The 24,106-nt window shown below is 36.7% G+C and overlaps 1 protein-coding gene across 1 annotated transcript; it reads left to right on the top strand.

The window, feature by feature from the left end:
- The first annotated feature begins 76 nt into the window (after positions 1–76).
- Positions 77–24,106, top strand: LOC127541681 (vomeronasal type-2 receptor 26-like). Its single transcript, XM_051966897.1, has 6 exons — positions 77–115; positions 1,165–1,349; positions 4,348–4,639; positions 19,471–19,689; positions 20,668–20,791; positions 23,130–24,106. The coding sequence occupies exons 1-6, from the start codon at positions 77–79 to the stop codon at positions 24,104–24,106; spliced, it is 1,836 nt and encodes a 611-aa protein (XP_051822857.1).

Here is a 24,106-nt window from a genome sequence, read left to right as displayed (position 1 = left end):
AGCATCATTAGTACACCAGAAAACTGACTAAAATGGTTTCTGGACATTATATTTCAAGGAATTCCAATCAGCCAAAATGGCAGAACAAAGAGAACAGTACAGCAAAGTTCTTCTAGTATGTCCCTTCAAATATCATTAGAATAATCCCTCAAATTAAATTGTCCATTGGGCTGGTCAATGAAATCTTAGAGTTAGGGATTTTTTCCCAGGCTAGACCAGTTAGACCCTGGGCTGGGGACTGACCCAGAAAAAAGCCTCACCAAGTGTGGGTCCAGGATACACCTGTGACTGAGCCTGTAGCAGGTATAGGATCTCAGAACTCAGGTCTGTAAGAATATCTTGCCTTTTCTCTTTGTGAAATTGAAATCAAATTTCTGCCCAGGTTTATTTTTCTTTGAAGTTTTCTTGAAGATGTTTTCAAATCATACTCTGTGTCTGAAATTGTGTCCTGAATAATCCTTTCAAAATAATTGCTCTTTCTGAAAATATTCTTTTTTATCATTCCTTCTTACCATCTAACAATTCACTTTTGATTTAAAGATCTGTTCTTAAGGAGGGAATTTCTAGGTTGAGCTAGCATGTAAAAGATAAAAGAGTATTTTGGGCATTTCAGATCCCATCAAAGCTACGAAGGTTCCAGAGACAGAAAACAAGCAAGGAAGTTCCAAAACTTTTTTTTTTTGTTAAGTTTGGAATTTTTTAAGATGAAGGACACAGGTGCAGAATTGCTGGGCTAGTTGGTCCTTGGAGAAACTCACTCTCGGACTCTGGTCAAAATATTTGTTTGACTTACACCCAAGAGATGAGAAGAACCACTTTTCCTTATTCATCTACAGGGAACTAGATGAATAATATCCAGGAGGCAAAAATGTCAAATAAATATGTCCTGCTCACTCAAACGTTTGCCTTTATCCCAAATAGCGGTTCACTTCATGTCTCACATTCTGCTTTCCCAAGGAGAAGAGAATGTACAAAGCTTGAGCATCTATTAAAAAAGACAAATGTTTAGCAATAGAGCATGTGCCTATTGATGCAAGAACTATGGCCTCCAATCACCTTATACTCCCCTAATCCTTAGCTCTTTAGAGATCTGGAATATTGACCATGGGCTTGGGGAAACTGAGACTCTCATCCTCTTTATTATTTGTATTTCTGATTTTGCAGATTTTCTTATCTGAGTACCAGATGGTCAAGAATCCTTGTCACATAGAAAGACGTTTCAATCCCATGTATAGAAAAGAAGGGGACCTAATCATTGCTGGATTCCTCTCCCTTTTTGTGAAGGTAGAGATTCAAGTGAACAAATTATTCTTCCAAATATGTCCCTTCAACAGTTATGCACAACAAACGTAAGTAGTTACTTTCCCACCCTCCCTAATATAGGCAATATTAATCCATATTTCTTATTGACTGCTTTGTTGGTAGAGTTGTGTTTTCTTTATTCTCAGAACTTTGGTTAAAGCAAAGATGTGGGTTCAAAATTGACTAGAAATCTAATATTCAAGCAGTTGATAAATGAAAAGTGTTGTTAATGTGCAGTGCAGCAAACAGAGAGAGACTATTCACCCCTATTCTATATGGCATTATAAACCAGCACAGATTCATCTCCAGAGGACAAAAACTCACCCAGTACAAGGAGGGGTGAAACACATTAGGGAGGTCCTACACTCAAAATTGGAGTTTAGGTATCAAAACTGTGTTCTCTAAGAATGGACATGGTTAAGACCTGATTACTTGTTCCAAATAGGGGAGGAAATGTTCACAGTTGTGTTCATATGTGATGAAAATCTCAAGGTCATTTATGGATACTTGACTTGGGTGAGATTTGTGTAAAGATATTTCTGAATTATAACAACATGAAACGGGGAAGGGGAAATCTAACATTCATTATCTTAGGCATCAGAAAACAGAACAAATTCAGAATACTGCATTGGGTTCAGTTTTATCTAATCCAAAGCTTCAAGCCTTATCTTCCCAACAGAGAGCTGCTAAAGGAAAGGAACAACATGGCTTATCTTTATTTAAAAAGTTTGATGGGTGTTAGGACCATTTGATTTAATGATTCCTATTGATGTTTTACCAATATCAGAATAATATGACAGCACATCAAAAATATCAAACAATATGAACTTTACAATATCAACAAGTGCCATGTATCTCAAACTACTGACAAGATCCAATACTTGTACTGAGGTTTTTCCTCATTTTATGTCTAGTAAATATAAAGTATAGGGCAATTTTTGACATTTGTTTTCCCTTGCCATTTTTGTGACGTTTTAAATAAAACCAAAGGGACCGCTCAACCACTTTCTATGTTCCACACCCCATCTCTCATCTTCATGCTTTTGTCAATGCTGTCTCCCATTGTAGGAATGGAATCTCTCCGAGGTTCCATATCTCAGAATTCCTTTTCTCATTTAAAATTCAATTCACTTGACATGAAGATGTTCTTGCTCTCCCAGAGCTATTGATGACTTTCTCCAAATCATATTTTATCTTCTTTGTTGCAAATATCTGTTTCAGATAGTGATACATTTTCTTTTCTGGCCAAAAGAAAAGAGCTGTTTTTTTCTTCTCTCTTTTGTCTTTCTATCCCTATGACTTTCAAATGCCTGAAGTCTAATAGGAGATCTCATCAATTCTAGTAAGCTCATTGGCATGAATTCTTAAACATTTCAACATCTACTCCTTGTGAACTCTAGTTTCTCTCTTCCCATTTACTACATTGAGTTGCAGATCATTTCTTTTGCTATTCTTCTTTATGATAATGGCCATCTCTCCTGACAGTGGTGATTAGTTTCTTCTCCTTGGTACCGTATTCTCTCTAGATTTTAGGGACTGTTTTTTCTCCTTTTTTGTTTCTCGTTTTTTTGTTCTCCTCCTTTTTTTGTTTTTCTTGTTTGTTGTTTTCTTGTTCCTCCTTCTTTTGATGGAGCCTTTTGAGATCACACTGTGCAGCTGTAGTTATACTTCATCAATGTGTCTAATCCCTTCCACTACTTCTTTTGATTATCTTATCAGTTCCCATGATTTACTTAGTAGCTCTATGTGGATGTTTTTCAGATTTTTCTATCCTGATCTAAACTCTCTGATGTCTTTACAACTGATATCATCAATAGCCTCTCAGATATCTTGAACTAAATGCCCAGGAGACATCTTAAGTTCAGTATATCCAAAATATAAAGCATTATTTTTTATCGCTAACCTCTCCATACTCCTATTTTCCCTCTTACTGTAGAAGGCAATACCATCCTTTGATGCCCTTTAGCCCTCAGCCTAGGACTGACCATAAATTCTCCCTTATCCCTCACCATATCTATTCATGATTGTCCCAAGGCCTGTCTCCTTCAGCTTGGCAATGTCTCTTACATATATAGCTCCCTGGCTGGCCCTCTCTTTTTCTGCCTCCCACAGTCACTGGGCCTCTCTGTTTCTGTTTTTCTTTCTTTGTGTCTCTATCAATTTTCTATCTTTCTGTCTCTGATTATAAGCTGTCTTTCCCATTAAAATATCATCATTTTGGAGATAGGATTTTTTTTCCCTTCTTTTTGTATCCTGACTACTTAGCACAATACCTAGCCCAGAGCAGTGTTTAATAAGGGTTGATTGATTGATGATCTGGTTCTCAATAATCTATCTTCGAAGAGAGGAAGAATATTTCCTTGCTTGAGTAAGGGAGAAGGATAGACTTCAAGGCCAATGAATATGCTGTGAAAATCTCAGCTTTGACTAAAGTAGCTATTTCAGCTAGAGTCAAGTTAGTACTGAATCGTGAATCTTTCAGTATTACCCATGACATGGTCATGAAATCTTTTGAAATATATGTCTTCTACTTACAATCCAATATATAATTTAAAAAATCATTGTAAGGCATCTAGCAGATATATTACCAATAAAATCATGTATTCTTAGCTAACATGTTTTGCATGGTAATCTCCTCATTGCAATCTGAGAAACAGAAGTCCTTTCTATTTTTCTTGAAGATAATCAGTGAGCCAGTCAGAATTCTTTTTTCAAAATGAGACATATTCTAATGTCTAAAGTATATCCATCATTTGCGTGTTTGTGTGTGTATGTGTGTGTGTGAATGTGTTTGTGTCTTAATGTGTGTGGTCTTGAAAGAATCTTACAGGATATAGTTCAAGTCTGTCATATTACAATTGTGGACACTGACACTCATGGTGGTGAAATGATGTGCTCAGGACCACAATTTTAATCAATTTGGGGGGCAGGATTTAGGATAGGAATTTCTGACTCCTTATCTGACACTCTTCCTACTACGAAAATTTGCTGTTTCTTTGAATATAGAGTTTTTCTTTTTTTTTTCAATTTTCCCTCTCACTTTAGGTCAATGTTCAAACAATATCACTATTTCCTTGCTCTTCAGTATGCTGTTGATGAGATCAACAAGAACCCCTATTTGCTGCCCAACAGAACTTTGGGATATCAGTTACTCAATAACTTCCATCTGGAGAAACTAGCTGTGGAGAGCTCCTTAATATGGCTATCAGGGAGAGGTCCCATTATCCCCAATTATAGCTGTGATAAACAATCCAATTCTGTGGCTGTCATTGGAGGGATGTCTGCTACACTTTCCATGGCCATGGCCACCATTCTCGAACTGTATAAAGTTCCACAGGTAAGAGAAACCAATACAGTCACTCATTTTCAATGTCATCTTTATATTTAAAGCAGCAAATTCTTTATAAAATGTTATGGTGTAGTATCAATAAATCAATAACCAATTATTAAGAAGTCCTCCAACATGTTCTGACAAAACATGATAAAAAAAAAGGAGGAAACGGTCCTTTCCATCTGGGGAATCATTCTGTATGCTAGGTGAGGTGATGGTCTGATGATTTTGAGCCAAGGAAAAATCTAAAGATGACTACACTTCACCTTTTTATACTTGTATAAAACTCTGAAGATTTTAGATAAAAGAAAAGATTTCTTTTTTCTCACTTCCAAAAATTCCCATGGAGAGGTCTCTCTTCCTTTTCATTTTGAAATTGATTTCTGTATTTTCCCTAAAAGCATGAAGCACTACTACTTGTCTTCATCAGTATGTACTAATAAAGAGCATCCAATTCTCTGTTCACTGAGATGTTCCAATCAGGGAATTCCTTGGGAAATATACCTAATAGTGATTATAGGGCCTATAACATATTGGGATTGCTTTGGATTTCTGAAGTGCTGAGAACCAAGCATTTCATAAATGATCTTCACACATTCTTATTGTTATTGCGAGCAATGTATTCCTTGTTCTGCTTGTTTTGCTCAGCATCAGTTCATGTAAATCTTTCCAGGTCTTTCTATAGTTAATATTTAATATAGATGTTAATATACTAAATGGTACAGATAGCTTTGTACTATTTTTGGTGTACTTTAAATTGCTCTTCAAACTGGTTGAATCAGTTCACAATTCTACCAAAAGCCTTAGTATCCCTATTTTCTACATCCCCTCTCTTATGTTTGTCCTTTATTCCTTCTCTCAGCCAATTTAATAGCTTTATGGTAGTATTTCATCGTTAGTTGAATTTACATTTCTTTAATCAATGAGAGGATACTCACTAAGCATACTACAGTGAGAACCATAGATAATTTATTTAAAAATGTATTTGCTTTCTCACTGGGGGTATAAGAAAGAGCCTTTTCATAATTTCTCTACTGAAGGAAAAAAAATTGCCATGAATGTGGGTCATATTTTATACATTTTAATATGAATCCAAACCTATTATATTATATACTATAGGATGGGAAAGTACTGTTGTCCTATCTTCCCACTTTATGGTATGAAGCATGTGGGAATTAGGCAATATTTTGTCTCTCTTTTTTGTTAATTTATTTGTTTTTAATACATATTATTTCTGAATCATGTTGGGAGAGAAAAATCAGAGCAAAAGGGAAAAACAATGGGAAAGATTTAAAAATAGAAAAAAGAAGTGAACATAGCATGTATTGGTTTACATTTAGTTTCCTTAGATTTTTTTTCTGGATGCAGATAGGATTTTATGTCCAAGTCTATTGGTGTAATGCTGCTATTTTAGTTTTCTGGAGGTCTTTGGGCAGCCTTCCTTTCGGCAGAGTAATCACCACAAGAATAGTCAGGTAGTAAAGTCCAAAAGTCTTTATTGTCTTCTTCACTAGGGGCTCCACTAGTTTTCTGGAGGGCCTTCAGACAGGAGCTGAACTTAGTGGAAGAAATGCAGGAGGCCAGGCCAGCCAACATGAGATGGAGTTGAATTTGGTCCAGTCCTTGCTGGCAGTTATATACTCCATTATCATAGTTGTGAATCTTGTGGACTAAGTACATGTACCGAATTAGAGAACTATTAAGCATCATGCTAAACTAGATAACCATTGTCTTTATCAAATCCACCGACTTAGCACCTTGTTTCAAGTTCAGAGTTCTGGCCTATAACATATTGGGATTGTTTTGGATTTCTGAAATGCTGAGAACCAAGTGTTTCATAAATGATCTTCACACATTCTTGCTGTTATTGTGAACAACGTATTCCTTGTTCTGCTTGTTTTGCTCAGCATCAGTTCATGTAAATCTTTCCAAGTCTTTCTATAGTCAGCTTGTTCATTATCATTTTTACAGAACGATAATATCCCATTACCTTCCTGTACCAAAGTTTATTCACCCTTTCCCAAGGTGATGGGAATGCACTCTTATTCCAATTCTTTGTTACCACAAAAAGACCTGCTGCAAACATTTTTTTGCAGATGTAGCTTCTTTTTCCTCCTTTATAATTTCTTTCATATAGACCCAGTAATGGTACTGCTGGGTCAAAGGACATGTACAGTTTTATAGCCCATTGGGCATAGTACAGATCACTCTGCAGCATAGTTGGATAACTTTACAACTCCACAACTAAAGCATAAATAACCCAGTTTTCCCACATCCCCTGCAATACTTATCATTCTCTTTTCCTGTCATCATAGCCAATCTGAGAGGTGTGAGATGGTACTGTAGAACTATTCTAATTTTCAATTCTCTAATCAATAGTGATTTAGAGCATTTTTTCATATAATTATAAATGGCTTTAATTTTGACATCTGAAAATTGTTTGCAATGTTAGCATTGCCTGCTCTATTCAGGAAAGAGTCTGGTTTCCTAGAGTTTGGCTTTTGAGCTGGAACTGGAAGTTGCTCTACTGATTTGCTCCTCTACTGTGTCATAACTGAGCGTATTAGTGGCTGATTTGCGGTGATTCAGCTCCTCTCACTGGCTTTCCCACAATCTATCTAACCTAGACAGAACGCCTCTTTCACCCTAGTGAGACTGACCTTTTTTGAAGCTTTTTTAGTCCATTTAAACTGGAGAGTGGTTTCATTCCATTGGATTCTGTTCAGACACTTTTTTTTTATTTAATAGTTTTTGAGGAAACTGAGAGAGCTTGAGCAGCTTCTTTATTTTGAGGAAACTGATAGAGCTTGAGCAGCTTCTTTACACTTCCATCTTGCCTCCACCATCTGGTACAAAAAGAAAAACAATATTTTCTGAAACACTTGGCCTGAAGGGTTTCATCTCAAAAAGCCAAGAGTTTGCGAATCTGGATGGGGATATGTGTTATGAGCCAGAACTTAAAAGCAGGTGCTGTCAGTGGAATTGATAGAGACTATAATGATCTAATTTATTTTTTTTCCTTTTTATATTTTTATTTTACTTTGAGACAGTTAGTATTGTCAGAATATAGATATACTTCACTTTTTTTTTTGGTATAACTTTTTATTGACAGAACCCATGCCAGGATAATTTTTTACAGCATTATCCCTTGCACTCACTTCTGTTCTGATTTGTCCCCTCCCTTCCTCCACCCCCTCCCCCAGATGGCAAGCAGTCCTTTACATGTTGGATAGGTTACAGTATATCCTAGATAGACTATATGTGTGCAGAACCGAACATTTTTCTTGTTGTACTGGGAGAATTGGATTCAGAAGGTATAAATAACCCGGGAAGAAAAACAAAAATGCAAGCAGTTTATATTCATGTCCCAGTGTTCTTTCTTTGGGTGTAGCTGCTTCTGTCCATCCTTGATCAATTGAAACTGAATTAGCTCTCTTTATTGAAGAGATCCACTTCCATCAGAATACATCCTCAAACAGTATTGTTGTTGAGGTATAGAATGTTCTCCTGGTTCTGCTCATTTCACTTAACATTAGTTCATGTAAGTCTCGCCAGTCCTCTCTGTATTCATCCTTCTTGTCATTCCTTACAGAACAATAATATTCCATAACGTTCTGTAACATACCACAATTTACTCAACCATTCTCCAATTGATGGGCATCCATTCATTTTCCAGCTTCTAGCCACTACAAACAGGGCTGCCAAAAACATTTTGGCACATATAGGTCCCTTTCCCTTCTTTAGTATCTCTTTGGGGTATAAGCCCAATAGAATCACTGCTGGATCAAAGGGTATGCACAGTTTGATACCTTTTTGAGCATAGTTCCAAATTGCTCTCCTGAATGGCTGGATGTGTTCACAATTCCACCAACAATGTATCAGTGTCCCTGTTTTCCCACATCCCCTCCAACATTCTGCATTATCTTTCACTATCTTTCTATCCAATCTGACAGGTGTGTAGTGGTATCTCAGAGTTGTCTTAATTTGCATTTCTCTGATTAATAATGATTTGGAGCATATTTTCATATGTCTATAAATTGTTTCAATTTCTTCATCTGAGAATTGTCTATTCATATCCTTTGACCATTTATCAATTGGAGAATGGTTTGCTTTCTTATAAATTAGAGTCAATTCTCTATATACTTATTTAATTTAGAATGGTGCTTAACAGTTCTCTTGTTCAGTACATGTACTTAATATTTACTATAGTTCTCCAAGATTCAAACCTTCAATAAGAGAGCATATATAAGCTAGGAGCCTCAGCTAGGATTGAGTCAGGGAGATTCAGAAGCAAGAGAATCCAGAGCACTCAGGCCAGAGCTCAAGCTCTCAGAACCAAGGCCAGACTTAAAGACTCTCCAGAAAGCTACCCAGACCTAACAAGGAGATAATAAAGGATCTGGACTATAAGAAATCAATCAGGCCACAGGAAAGGAGACAAGACTTGGAAAGAGAAAATAAAGCATATGGACTTTAATCCCTGGCTGTATTGGTGTAGTGATAACTGAACTAAAACGAAGGCTCTCTCCAGAGACCCCAAGAAAACTTCAACAGAGAATATTACATTTTAGAGTGAATATTACATTTTGGCACCAGAACATGGGGCCAAAAACTTTCATCTGTGACCCAGAAATTTGAATGAGTACACAAATAGACAAGGAAACTTTGTTAAGGACTAAAGTAGTATTTCAACTAATGGGACAGATGTTTAGAAAACAGCATTGTTTTCCTCTTCAAGGAAAATGTGTCAAAATCTTGGTCAGACTGATGAAAAATCAAGGTTTGATTGTAACTTGGGAGCAGATCATTGAACTTTTAGAAACTTTACAATACATATCTCCTTGGTTCTCTAAGGAAAAAGAATTGAATCTTGATGAGTGGAAATTAGTAGGAGAGCAACTATGTCAATTCTTTAATGAAAATTTACCTGATTCAGTTTCCAAAGAAATACTTTATACATATAATTTAATACAACTGGTTTTAGGAAATTATATGAGTTATAGAATAAGGAAAAAGAAGAAAGAGCAGGAGGGGGAGGATCCAAATAAACTATCTGAAAAAGATGAAGAATCAGATAAGAAAGGAGTTAAGTACAATTCTGAGTGTAGTACTTCACAGCAGAAACCATTAGGGCATCCCCCAGCCCCTGACCTACTTCCCTCAATTAACCTTTCATGGGTAGAGGTAGAAGGAGGAAGGGGAGAGGCAATAACACGATCAGCACCACCTATGAAGCAGTCTGTGACAAGATTACAAAATGCCCTGGTTATGGCAAAAAATGAAGGACAGGATGTATCTGATTTAATAAATGCATACTCAGTGATTGAAGAACTTGACTCTTCAGGTCAACAAAGGAGAAGATGCATTCCTTTTGATCTGAAAAAATTAAGGGTTTGAAAAAGGGTTTCACTCTTTATGGGGCTACATCATCTTATGTTAAGATGTTACTAGAGAACTGTTCGGTTCTGCAAATATGTATTGTATCTAGGATATACTGCTACATATTTAACATATATAGGACTGCTTGCCATCTTGGGGGGGGGGGAGGAGGGAAGGAGGGGAAAAAAAGGAACATAAGTGATTGCAAGGGATAATGCTGTGTAAAAATTATCCTGGCATGGATTCTGTCAATACAAAGTTATTATTAAATAAAATTAAATTAAAAAAAAAAAAAGATGTTACTAGAGAGTTTGGCGTATGAAATTTTAACACCCAGTAATTGGAAATCCATAGCAAGGACATGTATTAGAACCTGGACAAAACTTGTTGTGGCTTTCAGAGTATCAGCAATTATGTAGGATTCAAGCCCAACTCAATAAGCAAACTGGAGTTATTATACAAATCACCTTTGACCAACTAGCAGGTGAAGGTCAGTATGCAGAGAATTCAGCACAGATTAATTATCCCCTAGGAGCATATGAACAAATTGTCACTGATACTATAAAAGCTTGGGTACCATCCCCAGGAAAGATCAAGAGGAAACCGTCACAAAAATACAGCAAGGTCCCAATGAACTCTTTGCAGATTTTGTGGGACATCTGCAAACAGCTATCACCAGAACCATTGGAGAAAATGCAGCTATAAGAATTATGATCAGACAACTGGCTAAGGAAAATGCTAATGAGATTTGTAGAAGAATTATATGGGGACTACACAAAGATGCTCTTTAGAGGAGTTCATAAGTTGGGGTGCCAAAGTGGGCACAAGTGCTTATTATACCCAGAGTATGATGAACATGGGATGACAGAGACCCTCCTGGCAAGGGACTTCTAGAAAAAGTCATTGATGTTTTCAATGTGGAAAAACAGGATATCTCAGAGCCCTAAGAAGGCAAAGCAATAGAGAGGACAGGGTGAGAGAAGACCTAAAATGCCACAAGGACTTCCACTGGACCTCAGAATGTAGATTGACCCAGGGAAATGAGAGGCAAGGTCCAGCTCCAAGATATCATACAAAATTCAGGTGGGGCATGATGGCAGCCAAAGGTACACCTTTAGAAGTTCAGGGCTCTGGTGTGATCAATCAGTCTACAAAAAAATCATGTGGCAGAAAGGAATTAAATGATCTATCAGCCAAAAAGCAATCAGATGACAGAAAGGGATTATAATTGTGGAGAATGCAGGCTTTTTAACCGAAAAGAAGGGCAGTGTTCAGTGAGAGCAGGTCCAATATAATGAGCAGCTCCAATGTAATTGCCAGATGATGAGAAGAGATTTAGAAAGTAGTAAACAGAATGGACTAGATAGGTTAACTGCTTGGGAGAAAGCATCTGTTTGTATTAATACAGATGGAGAAGGAATCAGATGGGTGCCAACAAGCAACTGGAAAGAGACAAAAAAAGAAAAAACCTCAAAACAAAGGAGAAGACCTAAGAACAAAATCTGCAGGAATCATTGGATTCCCTAACAGAGGATAAGACTATTGCAGGATTTTGAAACTTGCAGGAATTATTGGATTCCTGGAGCATGAAGTAATGGACAATAGATTCCTTTTGCACTATTTCTAGGACTTATAAAGATGTATAATTCCTCATGTTGATTCATGTTATTTGTTACATCACTACTAGACTGTGTTACTTTGTGCTTATGTAATTTATGTAATTATGTGTAATACCTCTCATATTGATGGATTTATGTATACCTATTTTAAGAGTGAGCCCCTTCAAAAACCTGCTAATCTGATTTGATTTCCCATTTCCTTTGGTGTTTTTAACTCCCTTCCTGAGATGCCAGGGAGGGCATTATCATTTCGTTTTTTGGTGTTTTCACCCATTTTTGAGCAGTCAAGAAAGGCATGTTTGCCTTCTTTTTTGGGGTTCCTCCCCCCCCACTTGAGAATTATCCCCTAGGAGTATATGAACCTCCTTGAGAAGTCAGGGAGGGTCATGACCACCTATGTTCTAAAGCAAAAGAAAGCGGGAGATATTATGGGCCAGAACTTGAAAGAAGGTGCTAAATCAGTGGAATTGATAGAGATAATAATTATCTAATTTAGCATGGTGCTTAACAATTCTCTAGTTCAGTACATGTACTTAGTACTTACTATAATTCTACAAGATTCAAACCTTTGATAAAAGAGCATATATAAGCTAGGGGCCTCAGCCAGGATTGAGTCAGGGAGATTCAGAAGACAGAGAAGGGAAGAGGGAGTTCAAGCTCTCGGAACCAATGTGTGACTGAAAGGCTCTCCAGAAAGCTGCCCAGCCCCAGGAAGGAGATAATAAAGGGTCTGGAGTATAAGAAAGCTAACAAGGCCACAGGAAAGGAAACAAGACTTGGAAAGAGACAATAAAGGATTTGGACTTTAAACACTAGCTGAACTTGTGGTGATTGCTGAACGAAAATGAAGGCTGCTTCCAAAGACCCCAAGAAAACCACCCATAGAGAAGATTACATTTTAGAGGGAATATTCCAAATATCCTCAATGATTGGATTACTGGAGAGCTATTTATAATCAGATTTCAGCACTAATTATTTTATGACATTCTTAGAAAACTGGAGCTGAATGGTATAACCAAGACATAGTGCCTATGAAATTTTTTCCTGCCTCCTGGACAAATTGCATGATTGAAGATCTCATACAAGGTCATTTTTTGTTGTGTTTAGAGAGTAGAGATTAAAGTATTCATTGGATGTGGAGTGAACCATTGCTTATCTCAGTTTTTACTAAAAAGTACTAAGAACTCTTACAGAATTCTTATTCATAGGGTATCACTAATGTCGAATTCCACTCTTGGCAGTAGATTTCCCTATGAGGAGTTCTCCATTTCCTATTCCTTAATGATTTTGATATAGAGAACTTTTGCTCCTAGAACAAGTTCTCAGGCACATTTTTTGTTTTCAGAGAAATAAAATTCTCCCTATAATTATAAGAGGAGGCAAATGTATAATATAGAAAATCTCAGGAATATAATTGTTGATATTTGAACTGGAAGAGAAGATGACTTAGAGAAGACATGTAACTATGCTTCACTATTTAATTAACAGCTTTATGCAGAGGACACAAAAATGTTCCACTTGAATTTCCAGAAAAGAAATAGGAACAAAAAGACAATGTTCCAAAGATACTGATTTCGCCAAAAAGTTAATCAAAAAATATTCTGTCTTTCAGTCAAGTTATCTAAAAGGGGTAAAGACCTTTTTGGAGAATTTTTCCTCCTTGCAATGTTTCACGCAGAAACTTAGAAAGTACTTGATAGAGACAATGGAAAAAGGATTCTTGGATGGGAGCAGTTTCAGATTTTCCTTCCAACTTTTCCATTCCATAACACCATAATTTTGTGATCTAAAACTATAAATTAAAATTTACAAGCAAATCATCTGCTCTGTGAAACTTATTAATAGCTGTTTATTATACAAATATGAAGGCCAAATTCCTACAGTGAAGGAACTCATTGTCTTCTTTCTGTTTCATTTAGATTAGCTGTGGTTCATTTGATCTTCTATTGAATGATAAAGTTCAGTATCCTTTTGTATATCAGATGGGGAAAGAGCAATCTGCTCTTCACCTGGCATTTATCCAATTGATGCTGCATTTTGACTGGACATGGATAGGACTGCTTGTTTCTGATAACCCAAAAGGGGAAATGTTCTTCAAGGATCTGAAAGAAGAAATGATCAGGAATAATTTGTGTGTGTCTTTTAAGGAAACAGTGCCTAAAAACTTTAGAAACAGAGAAGATTTTGACCTATTTTCTAGAATTATTTCATCATCACCAAATGTAATGTTCATCTATGGAGATACTGATTCCCTCCATGAACTTTTCAGTGTATTGATGTCTTATAAACCTTATGGAAAGTTGTTGATTACCACATCTTCTTGGGATTTTTCCATTGATACAGATTTAGACCAATTTCCCACTTTTCATGGTACAATACTATTTTCTCATACCCAGAAGGAGATTCCTGGTTTTACAGATTTTGTAAGAAGCCTGAATACAAGTGTGAACCCTGAGGACATTTTCCTAAAATCTTTCTGGGAGAGTGTCTTTAAATGTAGATTTTCCAAAAAAGGTGATGTAGAGATGTTCTATGCTTTGTGCTCAAAAGGTTTTTCTTTCAGAGATTTACATTCATCTTTTACGAACATTGACATCGCCCTTCTGGAACTGCTTCCAAATGTTTACAATGCAGTGTATTTAGTGGCCCATGCTCTCCATCAAATACTCCATTCTGAGGTAAAGGAGGTATCAGACCTTGGGAGACACCTAGATCTTCCTTGGAAGGTAACATATCTCTTCAAAAATTGGGCTTAGCATAGGCTACACAACATTCTCTTGTTAAAGATTTGTTCTAGAGAGGATGCAGTGATGATTTGAGGTATTCCTTTATATATTTTTTCAGGTTTTTCCCCTTTGTGATTACATGTAATTCTGGGTGGAAACAATGAAATTACTTCAGATTTATTTATTTCAAATTTTATGTCACAATTTTTTAAAAATAATTTATTTAATAGTTTCCTCAGTTACACTTTAAATAATTTTTGTTTGATTTTTAAACTTTTGAGTTCCAGATTCTCTCCATTATTCCCACTCCAGTTCCTTGTAAGAAAAGATATGTGAAATTATGCAAACTATTTCTATAAAAGTCATGCTGTGAAAGAAAAGAGATTTCTTGATTTAATTAAAAACCTGACAAAAATAAATTGAGACATGGCAAGAGAAAGAGATACACATATAGAGAGATATAGAGACAAAGAGAACAATAAAAAGAGCAGGAGTGATAGAGAGACAAAGACAGAGAGAGGGAGAGAGAGAGAGAAAGAGAGAGAATATACAAAAATCTGTATTCAGACACATGACACAGTCATTTTCTTCTCTGGGTATGGAAAGATTTTTTAAAATCACATTTAAGAAACATCTGACACAGAAAGAGCATGGCTGACAGTGAAACTGTTGAAGTAGCTTTGAAATCTTCAGGAATGATTGGATTCAGTAACACAAGACGAGACTGTTTCAACAGGAATCATTGGATTCCTTGAGATGAAAAATTGTTGATGAGACTATTGCAGTACTTCAGAGCTTACAGGAATTATTGGATTCCTGGCACATGAACTAATGGACAATAGATTCATTTTGGACTATTTCTTGGACTTATGGACATGTATAAATTCTCATGTTGATTCACGTTATTGGTGACATTACTACTAGTCTGTGTTATATTGCTATGTGCTTATGTATATTATGTAATTATGTGTAATGCCTCCCATATTTTTTTCCTTTTTTAAAATTTTCAATAATAATAACTTTATATTGACAGAATCCATGCCAAGGTAATTTTTTTTTACAACATTATCCCTTGCACTTGTTTCTGTTCTGATTTTTCCCCTCCCTCCCTCCATCCCCTCCCCTAGATGGCAAGCAGTCCTATATATGTTAGATATGTTCCAGTATATCCTAGATACAATATATGTTTGCAGAACCGAACAGTTCTCTTGTTGCACAGGGAAAATTGGATTCAGAAGGTAAAAATAACCCGGGAAGAAAAACAAAGATGCAGATAGGTCACATTCGTTTCCCAGTGTTCTTTCTTTGGGTGTAGCTGCTTCTGTCCATCATTTATCAATTGAAACTCAGTTAGATCTCTTTGTCAATGAAGTCCACTTCCATCAGAATACTTCCTCATACAATATCGTTGTAGAAGTATATGATGATCTCCTGCTTCTGCTCATTTCACTTAGCGTCAGTTCATGTAAGTCTCACCAAGCCTCTTTGTATTCATCCTGTTGGTCATTTCTTACAGAACAATAATATTTCATAACATTCATATACCACAATTTACCCAGCCATTCTCCAATTGATGGGCATCCATTCAATTTACAGTTTCTAGCCACTACAAACAGGGCTGCCACAAACATTTTGGCACATACCTGTCCCTTTCCCTTCTTTAGTATTTCTTTGGGATATAAGCCCAATAGAAACACTGCTGGATCAAAAGGTATGCACAATTTGATAACTTTTGGGGCATAATTCCAGATTGCTGTCCAGAATGGTTGGATTCGTTCACAATTCCACCAACAATGCATCAGTGTCCCAGTTTTCCTGCATCCCTTCCAACATTCTCTATTATTTTTTCCTGTCATCTTAGTCAATCTGACAGGTGTGTAGTGGTATCTCAGAGTTGTCTTAATTTGCATTTCTCTGATCAACAATGATTTGGAACACTCTTTCATATGAGGGGTAATAGTTTCAATTTCATCATCTGAAAATTGTCTGTTCCTATCCTTTGACCATTTATCAATTAGAGAATGGCTTGATTTCTTATAAATTAGAGTCAGTTCTCTATATATTTTAGAAATGAGGCCTTTATCAGAACCTTTAACTGTGAAGATGTATTCCCATTTTGTTGCTTCCCTTCTAATCTTGTTTGCATTAGTTTTGTTTGTACAAAGAATGCCTCCCATAGGGGATGGATGTATGTACACCTTGTTTCATACCTGTTTCAAGTGAGCCCCTTTAGAAATCACTAATCTGATTTGATTTTGTATTTCCTTTGGTGTTTCCATCTTTCTTGCTGAGATGTCAGGGAGGGTGTGATCACCTTCTTTTTATGGTGTTTTCACTCCCTTTTTGAGCAGTCAGGGAAGGTGTGATCACCTTCTTTTTGGGGTTCTCACCTCCTTGAGAAGTCAGGGAGGTCATAACCATCTATGTTCTAAAACAAAAAAAAGCAGATGTTAGAATCCTAGTGTTACTTCAACGTGAAACAAGATGATAACTCAAGGGAGATGTTAGAATCCTAGTGTTAACTCAATGGAATTGATGCAATGCTTGTGTTCACACCTTTAGAGAGCTCATATAAGCAAGAAGTATTTAAGTACTCATTGGAGTTCACACTTTCGGAGATTTCAGGGTTTAATATGAGATATTCAAATTCACACCTCCTTTAATCCCTGCCTCCAGAAGGAGGAGACAACCTTTGAGAGATCATATATAAAGAGGCTCTTAGCTTTGGGTTAGTTAGTGACTTTGGAACATTGCCAGGGGTTGGAGGGGAACAATCTGGGACGAAACCCATAAGCCTCTCTTGAAGGCAAGAGAGATTCATTCCATTTTCCACCTGGCTGGCTGGTGGCTGAAGGACAAACCGTTGGATTTGGAGACATTCGGAAGGAGCTCTTGGAACCAAGCAGAGAGATAAGCCAAGAAAACTAACCAGGCTATTTTGAGGAAGCAATAAACTTTTTATTGAACAAGCAAATGCATTTTTAACACCTGGCTACATTTGGGGTGATTATTGATCTGACCTGATACTAGAGCTACCTCCCCAAGAAACCTGCTTGCAGATAGAACCAACCTTTATATTATATTTCAAAGAAGAAGAACACCACACATTCTTTAGCATATTCATGGATCAGTGTACTACTGAGAACAGCTGGTCATCACAGAACATTGCTATTACTGTGTATATAGTACATTTTACTTTGCTTGAGTCTGTGGAGGATTTTCGAACATTTTTTTCTGAAAGCATCCTGCTCATCATTTCCCATACAACAATAATATTACATGAGAAACATATACCAAAATTTATTCAACCATTTCCCAATTGATGGACAATCCCTCAATTTTCTTTTTTATATTCCATTTGCATTTCTTACTTAATGTACTCAATTTGAAAATTTGTAGAAGTTGGCTTTCGTCTATCCAGCTCTTTGTTTTGTAGGAGAAACCCAAATCTGACTGCTGTTCTAATTCTATTTTGCTTAATTACATTGTCTTTTCATTTCCTTGGACAAATTTGACTTGCTTTGTATATATAGGACTTATTTGGAGAACACATTACAGGTCTTCAAAAATGTGACAGACTTTGGCCTCTTTCCCATCAGTGGTTAAAGCATATGTTTGTATTATGATGTTGAACAGTTTTCCTTGGATTCCAACAGATACCATCCTGTTATTTTTGATTTAAAAGCCAAGTACTTCGTTCCTCACCTTTTTATATATGATAATGACTACATCATTTCTTATAGGTGATTCTTTTCCACAGTAATATATGTGATGATTACTAGAATTAAACTTTGCTACCAAATTTTCTATAACTAAAACTCTCCTCTCTCTCTCTCTCTCTCTTTTTCTTTCTGGCTCTCGCCCTCTCTCGTATGTGTGTTTTCAAGAAAAAATTATGTCTGTGGGATTTGGACTTAAAAGAAAGATAAGTGCTGCAGAACTGATTCTATGGTATAATAGTGGTGCTGGACAAGACTTTAGAAAGACTCTTGGTCGACCAGGGGATAAAATCAGTCAATACTTAAATTAATCCCCACCGTTCACTGGAAATTCAAACCCTAAAGCAGTTTAAACCTTTGTCCACATAATATGAAGATGGGACCTACTGGCAAAGACCCTGTTGTTAGAAATGATTGAAAGTAAAAGGAACAAAGAATGGTACAGTTTAAGATAGATAGTGTCATGGAAATGATTAATATTAACTTGAACAGACTTTGAGATATAGTAGAGCATAGCAGGGTAAGGTAGTCTATGGTCCATGGGGTCATGAAAAGTCGGACAGGACTTAATGACTGAACACCAAATGTGTACTAGGAATTCTGCCCAATTAGATTATTTTTCTTTTCCCTAAAATAATCAGGTCTTACCATTAAATTTCTCAGTGGCAACAATGTAGATTAAATTTCTGTTTTTCAACCTTCTCATTCTATATTTTGTAATTCTCTGCGAAATTTTCTTGAATATTTTCCATTGACCACTGAAAACCACAACCTGAATATACATTTTATATATAATTACCTTATCATAGATGTCAATCTTGTAGAACTATATTCAGTACTATGTACATGCACTGAAATAGAGAACTATTAATCACCATGCTAAACTAGATTAACATTCCTTACCAATTCTACTGAGTTAACACCTTCTTTCAAGTATACTTCTCCAGAATACTAGCCTTTACAGGAACTGGTTTGAATCACCTCATTATTGAGGAGAGCCAAGACCATTAGAATTGATCACACAGTCTTCTTGTTGCCTTGTTCTTGTTCTGCTCATTTCATTTAGCATCAGTTCATGTAAGTCTCTCAAAGCCTCTCTGAAATCATCCTGTTGGTCATTTCTTGCAGAACAATAATTTTCTATAACATTCACATACCACAATTTATCTAGCATATCTGTAGAAAATAATTGGGTGCCGGTTTTGTTATTTTTCATTTGTCCTTAGTTTTCAAGTTTTCTAGAGTTCAGAAACTCTAAGAGAAGGTCAAAAATGAGAATGACAACTTTTGGAGGCTCCAGATTATGAGCCTGTTTTCCACTGATAGTCAATCCTGGGACATGGGCACAATTCTTCTTTCCACAAAGAATAACAATCACCTGTTCTTTCTTTCAGATCCACCACTTTCTGAAATTCATCAGTTCTGTCAATAATTCCAGTGATGGGTCACATAAGGATGGAGTCCAGGTGGATGCTGAGACATATGATATACTCAATTATAAATCCTTCCCTGACCAGATAGAGACGTTGGTCAAAGTGGGTGAAGTGCATCCTCTTGCTCAGAGATTCATCATTAAGAAAGAAGACATAGATTGGCCAGAAGATTTCCATCAGGTAAGGAGCCAATGAAGATCAATGTTATCACTTTGTCTCTTTCGTTTCCTGGACACTGGTTGTTTCTTCACTGGTACAATGATGTTTCCAGATAGTGGAAATGTGTGCGATAGGCTATTTATATCCACTAGAGTAGACAACAATTATCCCCCAAAGGCATTTATTTACAGATGATTACTCAATATCTGGATTTGTATAGACAAATAATTTAATCTGAGTTTGTATTTGAGTTGGGTACAGTTGTACAAAGCTGTGTTTTATTTTAAAGACACAATGGCTTTAGAGATTTTTAATATAAATGTTGCAGCTATAGCCTCTGCTGATATCAAACATGTATTTCTATACAATTCCATCTGTGTATATATAGATCAATTCCACCGCCCCTTTACAATAGTGCCAAGAACAGATTTCAAATATCAGCCTGGGAGAGAATAAGATTAGCCTGTAAAATCACCTGATTCATTGATTCAATCAAGCACTAATTGTGCAATTCGTTTATTTTGGTACGTATTCTCTAAAATATCATTCCCTGAATCATTCTAGGTAGAATGTTTGAATTTATGGAAACACAAAAACCCAAAACTTTCAGGGGTTAGAAATTAATAAAATATATTTCCTCTTGTACGGTCAAAAACATGTCAGCATTGCCAATTCTAAAATGGAATGATGTTTAGAGTTAAAATGGTACTTGGGAAAAACTAACCAACTAGATATTACAATAAAAAAATAGCAAGGACCTTGATTGTATCCACTGGTTAATTTGTGTGGATTCATTGGGGATAAGATGATCTGAATTGGAAGATGAAGATACAAGTTTTCCATTGAGAATTACGTCATTCTTGTCCTGCAGAATTGCAAATACTTTATTCTACCTGTCTTCCATAGGAGAACCTTGAAATCTTAATTTCCTCAATTCATCCATCTTTCACCAGTTGTTTTTTCAACAACATTTTCTCCCTTTCTCTGCTGGAAATATAGACTCCAACTTCTATGTGCAATCTGAAGTGTGGCCCTGGATTCCAAAAGACAGCTCTGGAAAGCCAGCCCAGGTGTTGCTATGCTTGCACCCCATGTCCTAAAGGGACAATTTCCAACCAGACAGGTGGGTTCCTAAAGATAAATTGCCCTTCTTCCAAAGTAATGGACATTCTCATTTGTTAATCTTAAACTGGTGTGCTTTGTATTTGGCAAAATCACAGTAATTTCTGAGTTGAAATAACATTGCATTTATTCAATCCTCTTCATTCAATGTGCTTTGTGATCATTCTTATAATTAGAAGCTTACCATGTCCAAGATACCCAAAATCTGTCGAAGCAGAATCCATCAGGATTTTACTACCATGGGAATCCCTAATACTTCCTTGACCTTGCAGCCTAATTGGAATCTTCCCCATTCCTGTAGGAAAGCTTAGTCTAAAACTTAGTTTTAAACTTCTTCCCTCTTAACAGAAAAATTAAAAAAAAATATTTTAATTCTAAAAACTATCCAAACACAGATGCTTTTGGTTTAAGGGCAGAAGTCTGGTCTCTGGATTTAGTCTTATGAAAATATCCCTTGGCATAAGTTTGATCAGAGTCCTCAAGGGAGATTATTTGAAAGATTTGTTTTCTGGAGGATGGAGTCCCAATTCAAGAAAACTTGGCTCACAAAAAAATGAATAAAAATTGATCATCCTCAAAGTTATCTCGGTGTCAAAGCTGATGAGACCTCATTCTGATTTGCTTTGTATTTGATATTGATCAATAAAACAGTATGTTTGAAAGCTTGCACTTTGGGGGATTTTTTTGGGGGGGCGAATTTTCTTGGTCTTCTATTTTGTGTACATAACACTTACGCTTTAAGTCAGTCCTTTGGAGTTTGATTTTTATTCTCATTTTACTTACTTCGTTATGGTCAAACTCCCAAAATGGACTATTTTTCACCTTATTTCAATTAGCATTTCTTTTTTTCCAATCACAATTATTTTTCAGAATACAATGTGTAGTATTTATTATGAAGACTTTATTTTTAATAATAATAGCTTATCACTTGTCAAAATACATACAAAGATATTTTTAAACATTCATTCTTGTGAAAAAAATATCTTGTGTTCTCAATTTTTCTCCCTCTTTCATCTCTCTTTTTCCCTAGACAGCAAGTAATTCGATGCAGTTTAAACATGTGCATTTTTTCTCAAAACATGTCCCTATTTATTATGCTTCACAAGAAAATCAGACCAACAGGGAAAAAATAAGAAAAAAAAACCATGGAAAGAAATAATGACAAAAAATGGTGGAAATACTATGTTGTGATCCACATTCAGTCCCCATAATCCTCTCTCTGAATGTAAATGGCTAGACTCTCCATCACAAGTCTCATTGTTGAAAAGAGCCAAGTCTATCACAGTTGATCATCACATGGTATCTGTTTCAGGGTGCAGTGTTCTCTTGAGTCTACCTACTTCCCTTTGCATCTGGTAATAGAAATCTCTCCAGGCCTTTCTGAAATCAGCCTGCTGATCATTTCTTATAAAACAATAATATTCCATTACATTCATATATCATAATTTGTTTAGCCACTCTCCAACTTTTGGGCATCCTCTCTCATTCCAGTTCCTTGCCACTACAAAAAGAAGTGTGAAAATATTTTTATACATGTGGGTGATTTTCTCTTTTTTATGACCTCTCTGGGATACAGACACAGTAGATCCACTGCTGGATGCAGAGTTTTGATAGCTTTTTCCTCATAATTCCAAATTGCTCTCCAGAATGGTAGGATCAATTTACAATTCCACCAAAAACATATTAGCATCCCAGTTTTCCCTCTTCCCCTCCACTATTTTCTATTATCTTTTCTAGTCATCTTAGCCAATCTGTGAGGTGTGAAGTGGTACTGCAGTTGTCTTAATTTGGATTTCTCTAATCAATAGTGATTTTGAGCATTTTTTTGTATGACTAAAAATGGTTTTAATTTTTTCTTCTGAAAATTGTTCATATTCTTGGACCATGTTCCAAATGGAAAATGGCTTGTAGCTATAACCTTACATTCAGAGAAATTCAACAAAAAATCTTTTTCACCTAATTTTTAAAAAGCAACTCTTGGCCTTCCTCTATGGTTTCAATGTTTCATTTCTGTTCTTAAAGTATTGGATTGTGTATAAAAGGACCGTTTTCGACTCATTGTAAGGGGTTTCAAATTAATGGATTGCAGGGAGTTTGAATTTTTGTTTAGCAAATCTATGATATGAAATAAATAATTTCAACACATTATTTTATCCATATGTGGAGAAATGAGGAAACTGAAATGTATCTTCATTTTATTCAGCCTTTAGAATATTTTTCCTTCTTACTTAGGAGTCCAAAAATGAGATGGAGCTCAATATGAAATGAATAACAGTGTGCTTTATAGGGGACAAAAAGTGATCAATCTGGGATATAGCATGATTTATTGTTGTTCATAGATGCAGAGCAGTGCCTGCAGTGCCCTGAAGATCAATATCCTAATAGGGAAAGAGATTGTTGCCTCCCTAGGACTGTGACCTTCCTGGCCTATGAAGAACCTCTGGGAATGACTCTAGCCTGTACAGCCATCTGCTTCTCCCTCCTTACTATGCTTGTCCTGGGGGTCTTTGTGAAGCACAGAGATACCCCCACAGTCAAAGCCAATAACCGCAGTCTCAGCTACATGCTGCTGGTCTCCCTTGGCCTCTGCTTCCTCTGCCCCTTGCTCTTCATCGGCCATCCTACCACAGCCACCTGCCTGCTGCGCCAAACCACATTTGCAGTTGTCTTTACAGTAGCCATTTCCTCCATTTTGGCTAAAACTATCACTGTGGTTCTGGCCTTCAGGGCCACAAAACCAGGCAACAGGCTCCGCAGGTGGCTGGGATCCACAGCATCTAACTCTCTCATTTTCACCTGCACCCTCATCCAAATGTGTCTCTGTGGCATCTGGCTTGGGACATACCCTCCCTTCCTGGAGATGGACATCCACTCTGAGCCTGGCTCCATTATCATCCAGTGCAATGAGGGCACTCTCCTCATCTTCTACTGTGTCCTGGGCTACATGGCCTTGCTGGCCTTGGCGAGCTTCACCGTGGCTTTCTTGGCCAGGAACCTGCCAGATACTTTCAATGAAGCCAAGTTCCTGACCTTCAGCATGCTTGTGTTCGGTAGCGTCTGGATCTCCTTCCTGCCCTCGTATCAGAGCTCCAAGGGCAAAGCCATTGTGGCCTTGGAAGTCTTTGCCATTTTGACTTCCAGTGCTGGGATTCTCGCTTGCATCTTTGCTCCCAAGTGCTATGTGATCCTTCTAAGAATAGAACAAAATACGCAAGGGATACTTAAAAAGAAAGCAACTCCCTCAGAAGCCAGGGCTTCTCAAGCTCGCCAGTCACAGTCAAGGAGCTCCTTTTATCCGGTCATGAGAAAATGTTGA

This window comes from Antechinus flavipes, chromosome 6 (assembly GCF_016432865.1).
Source record: "Antechinus flavipes isolate AdamAnt ecotype Samford, QLD, Australia chromosome 6, AdamAnt_v2, whole genome shotgun sequence".
Taxonomy (NCBI): domain Eukaryota; kingdom Metazoa; phylum Chordata; class Mammalia; order Dasyuromorphia; family Dasyuridae; genus Antechinus; species Antechinus flavipes.
This window is presented reverse-complemented; position numbering and strand designations above follow the sequence as displayed.

Bases quoted from the DNA above. Each gene is read 5' to 3' on its own strand.
- LOC127541681 (XM_051966897.1), top strand. From the start codon at position 77: ATGGCAGAACAAAGAGAACAGTACAGCAAAGTTCTTCTA. The intron at 1,350-4,347 runs GTAAGTAGTTAC...CTCTCACTTTAG, and splicing joins AACAGTTATGCACAACAAAC to GTCAATGTTCAAACAATATC. The intron at 4,640-19,470 runs GTAAGAGAAACC...TCTTTCTTTCAG, and splicing joins AACTGTATAAAGTTCCACAG to ATCCACCACTTTCTGAAATT.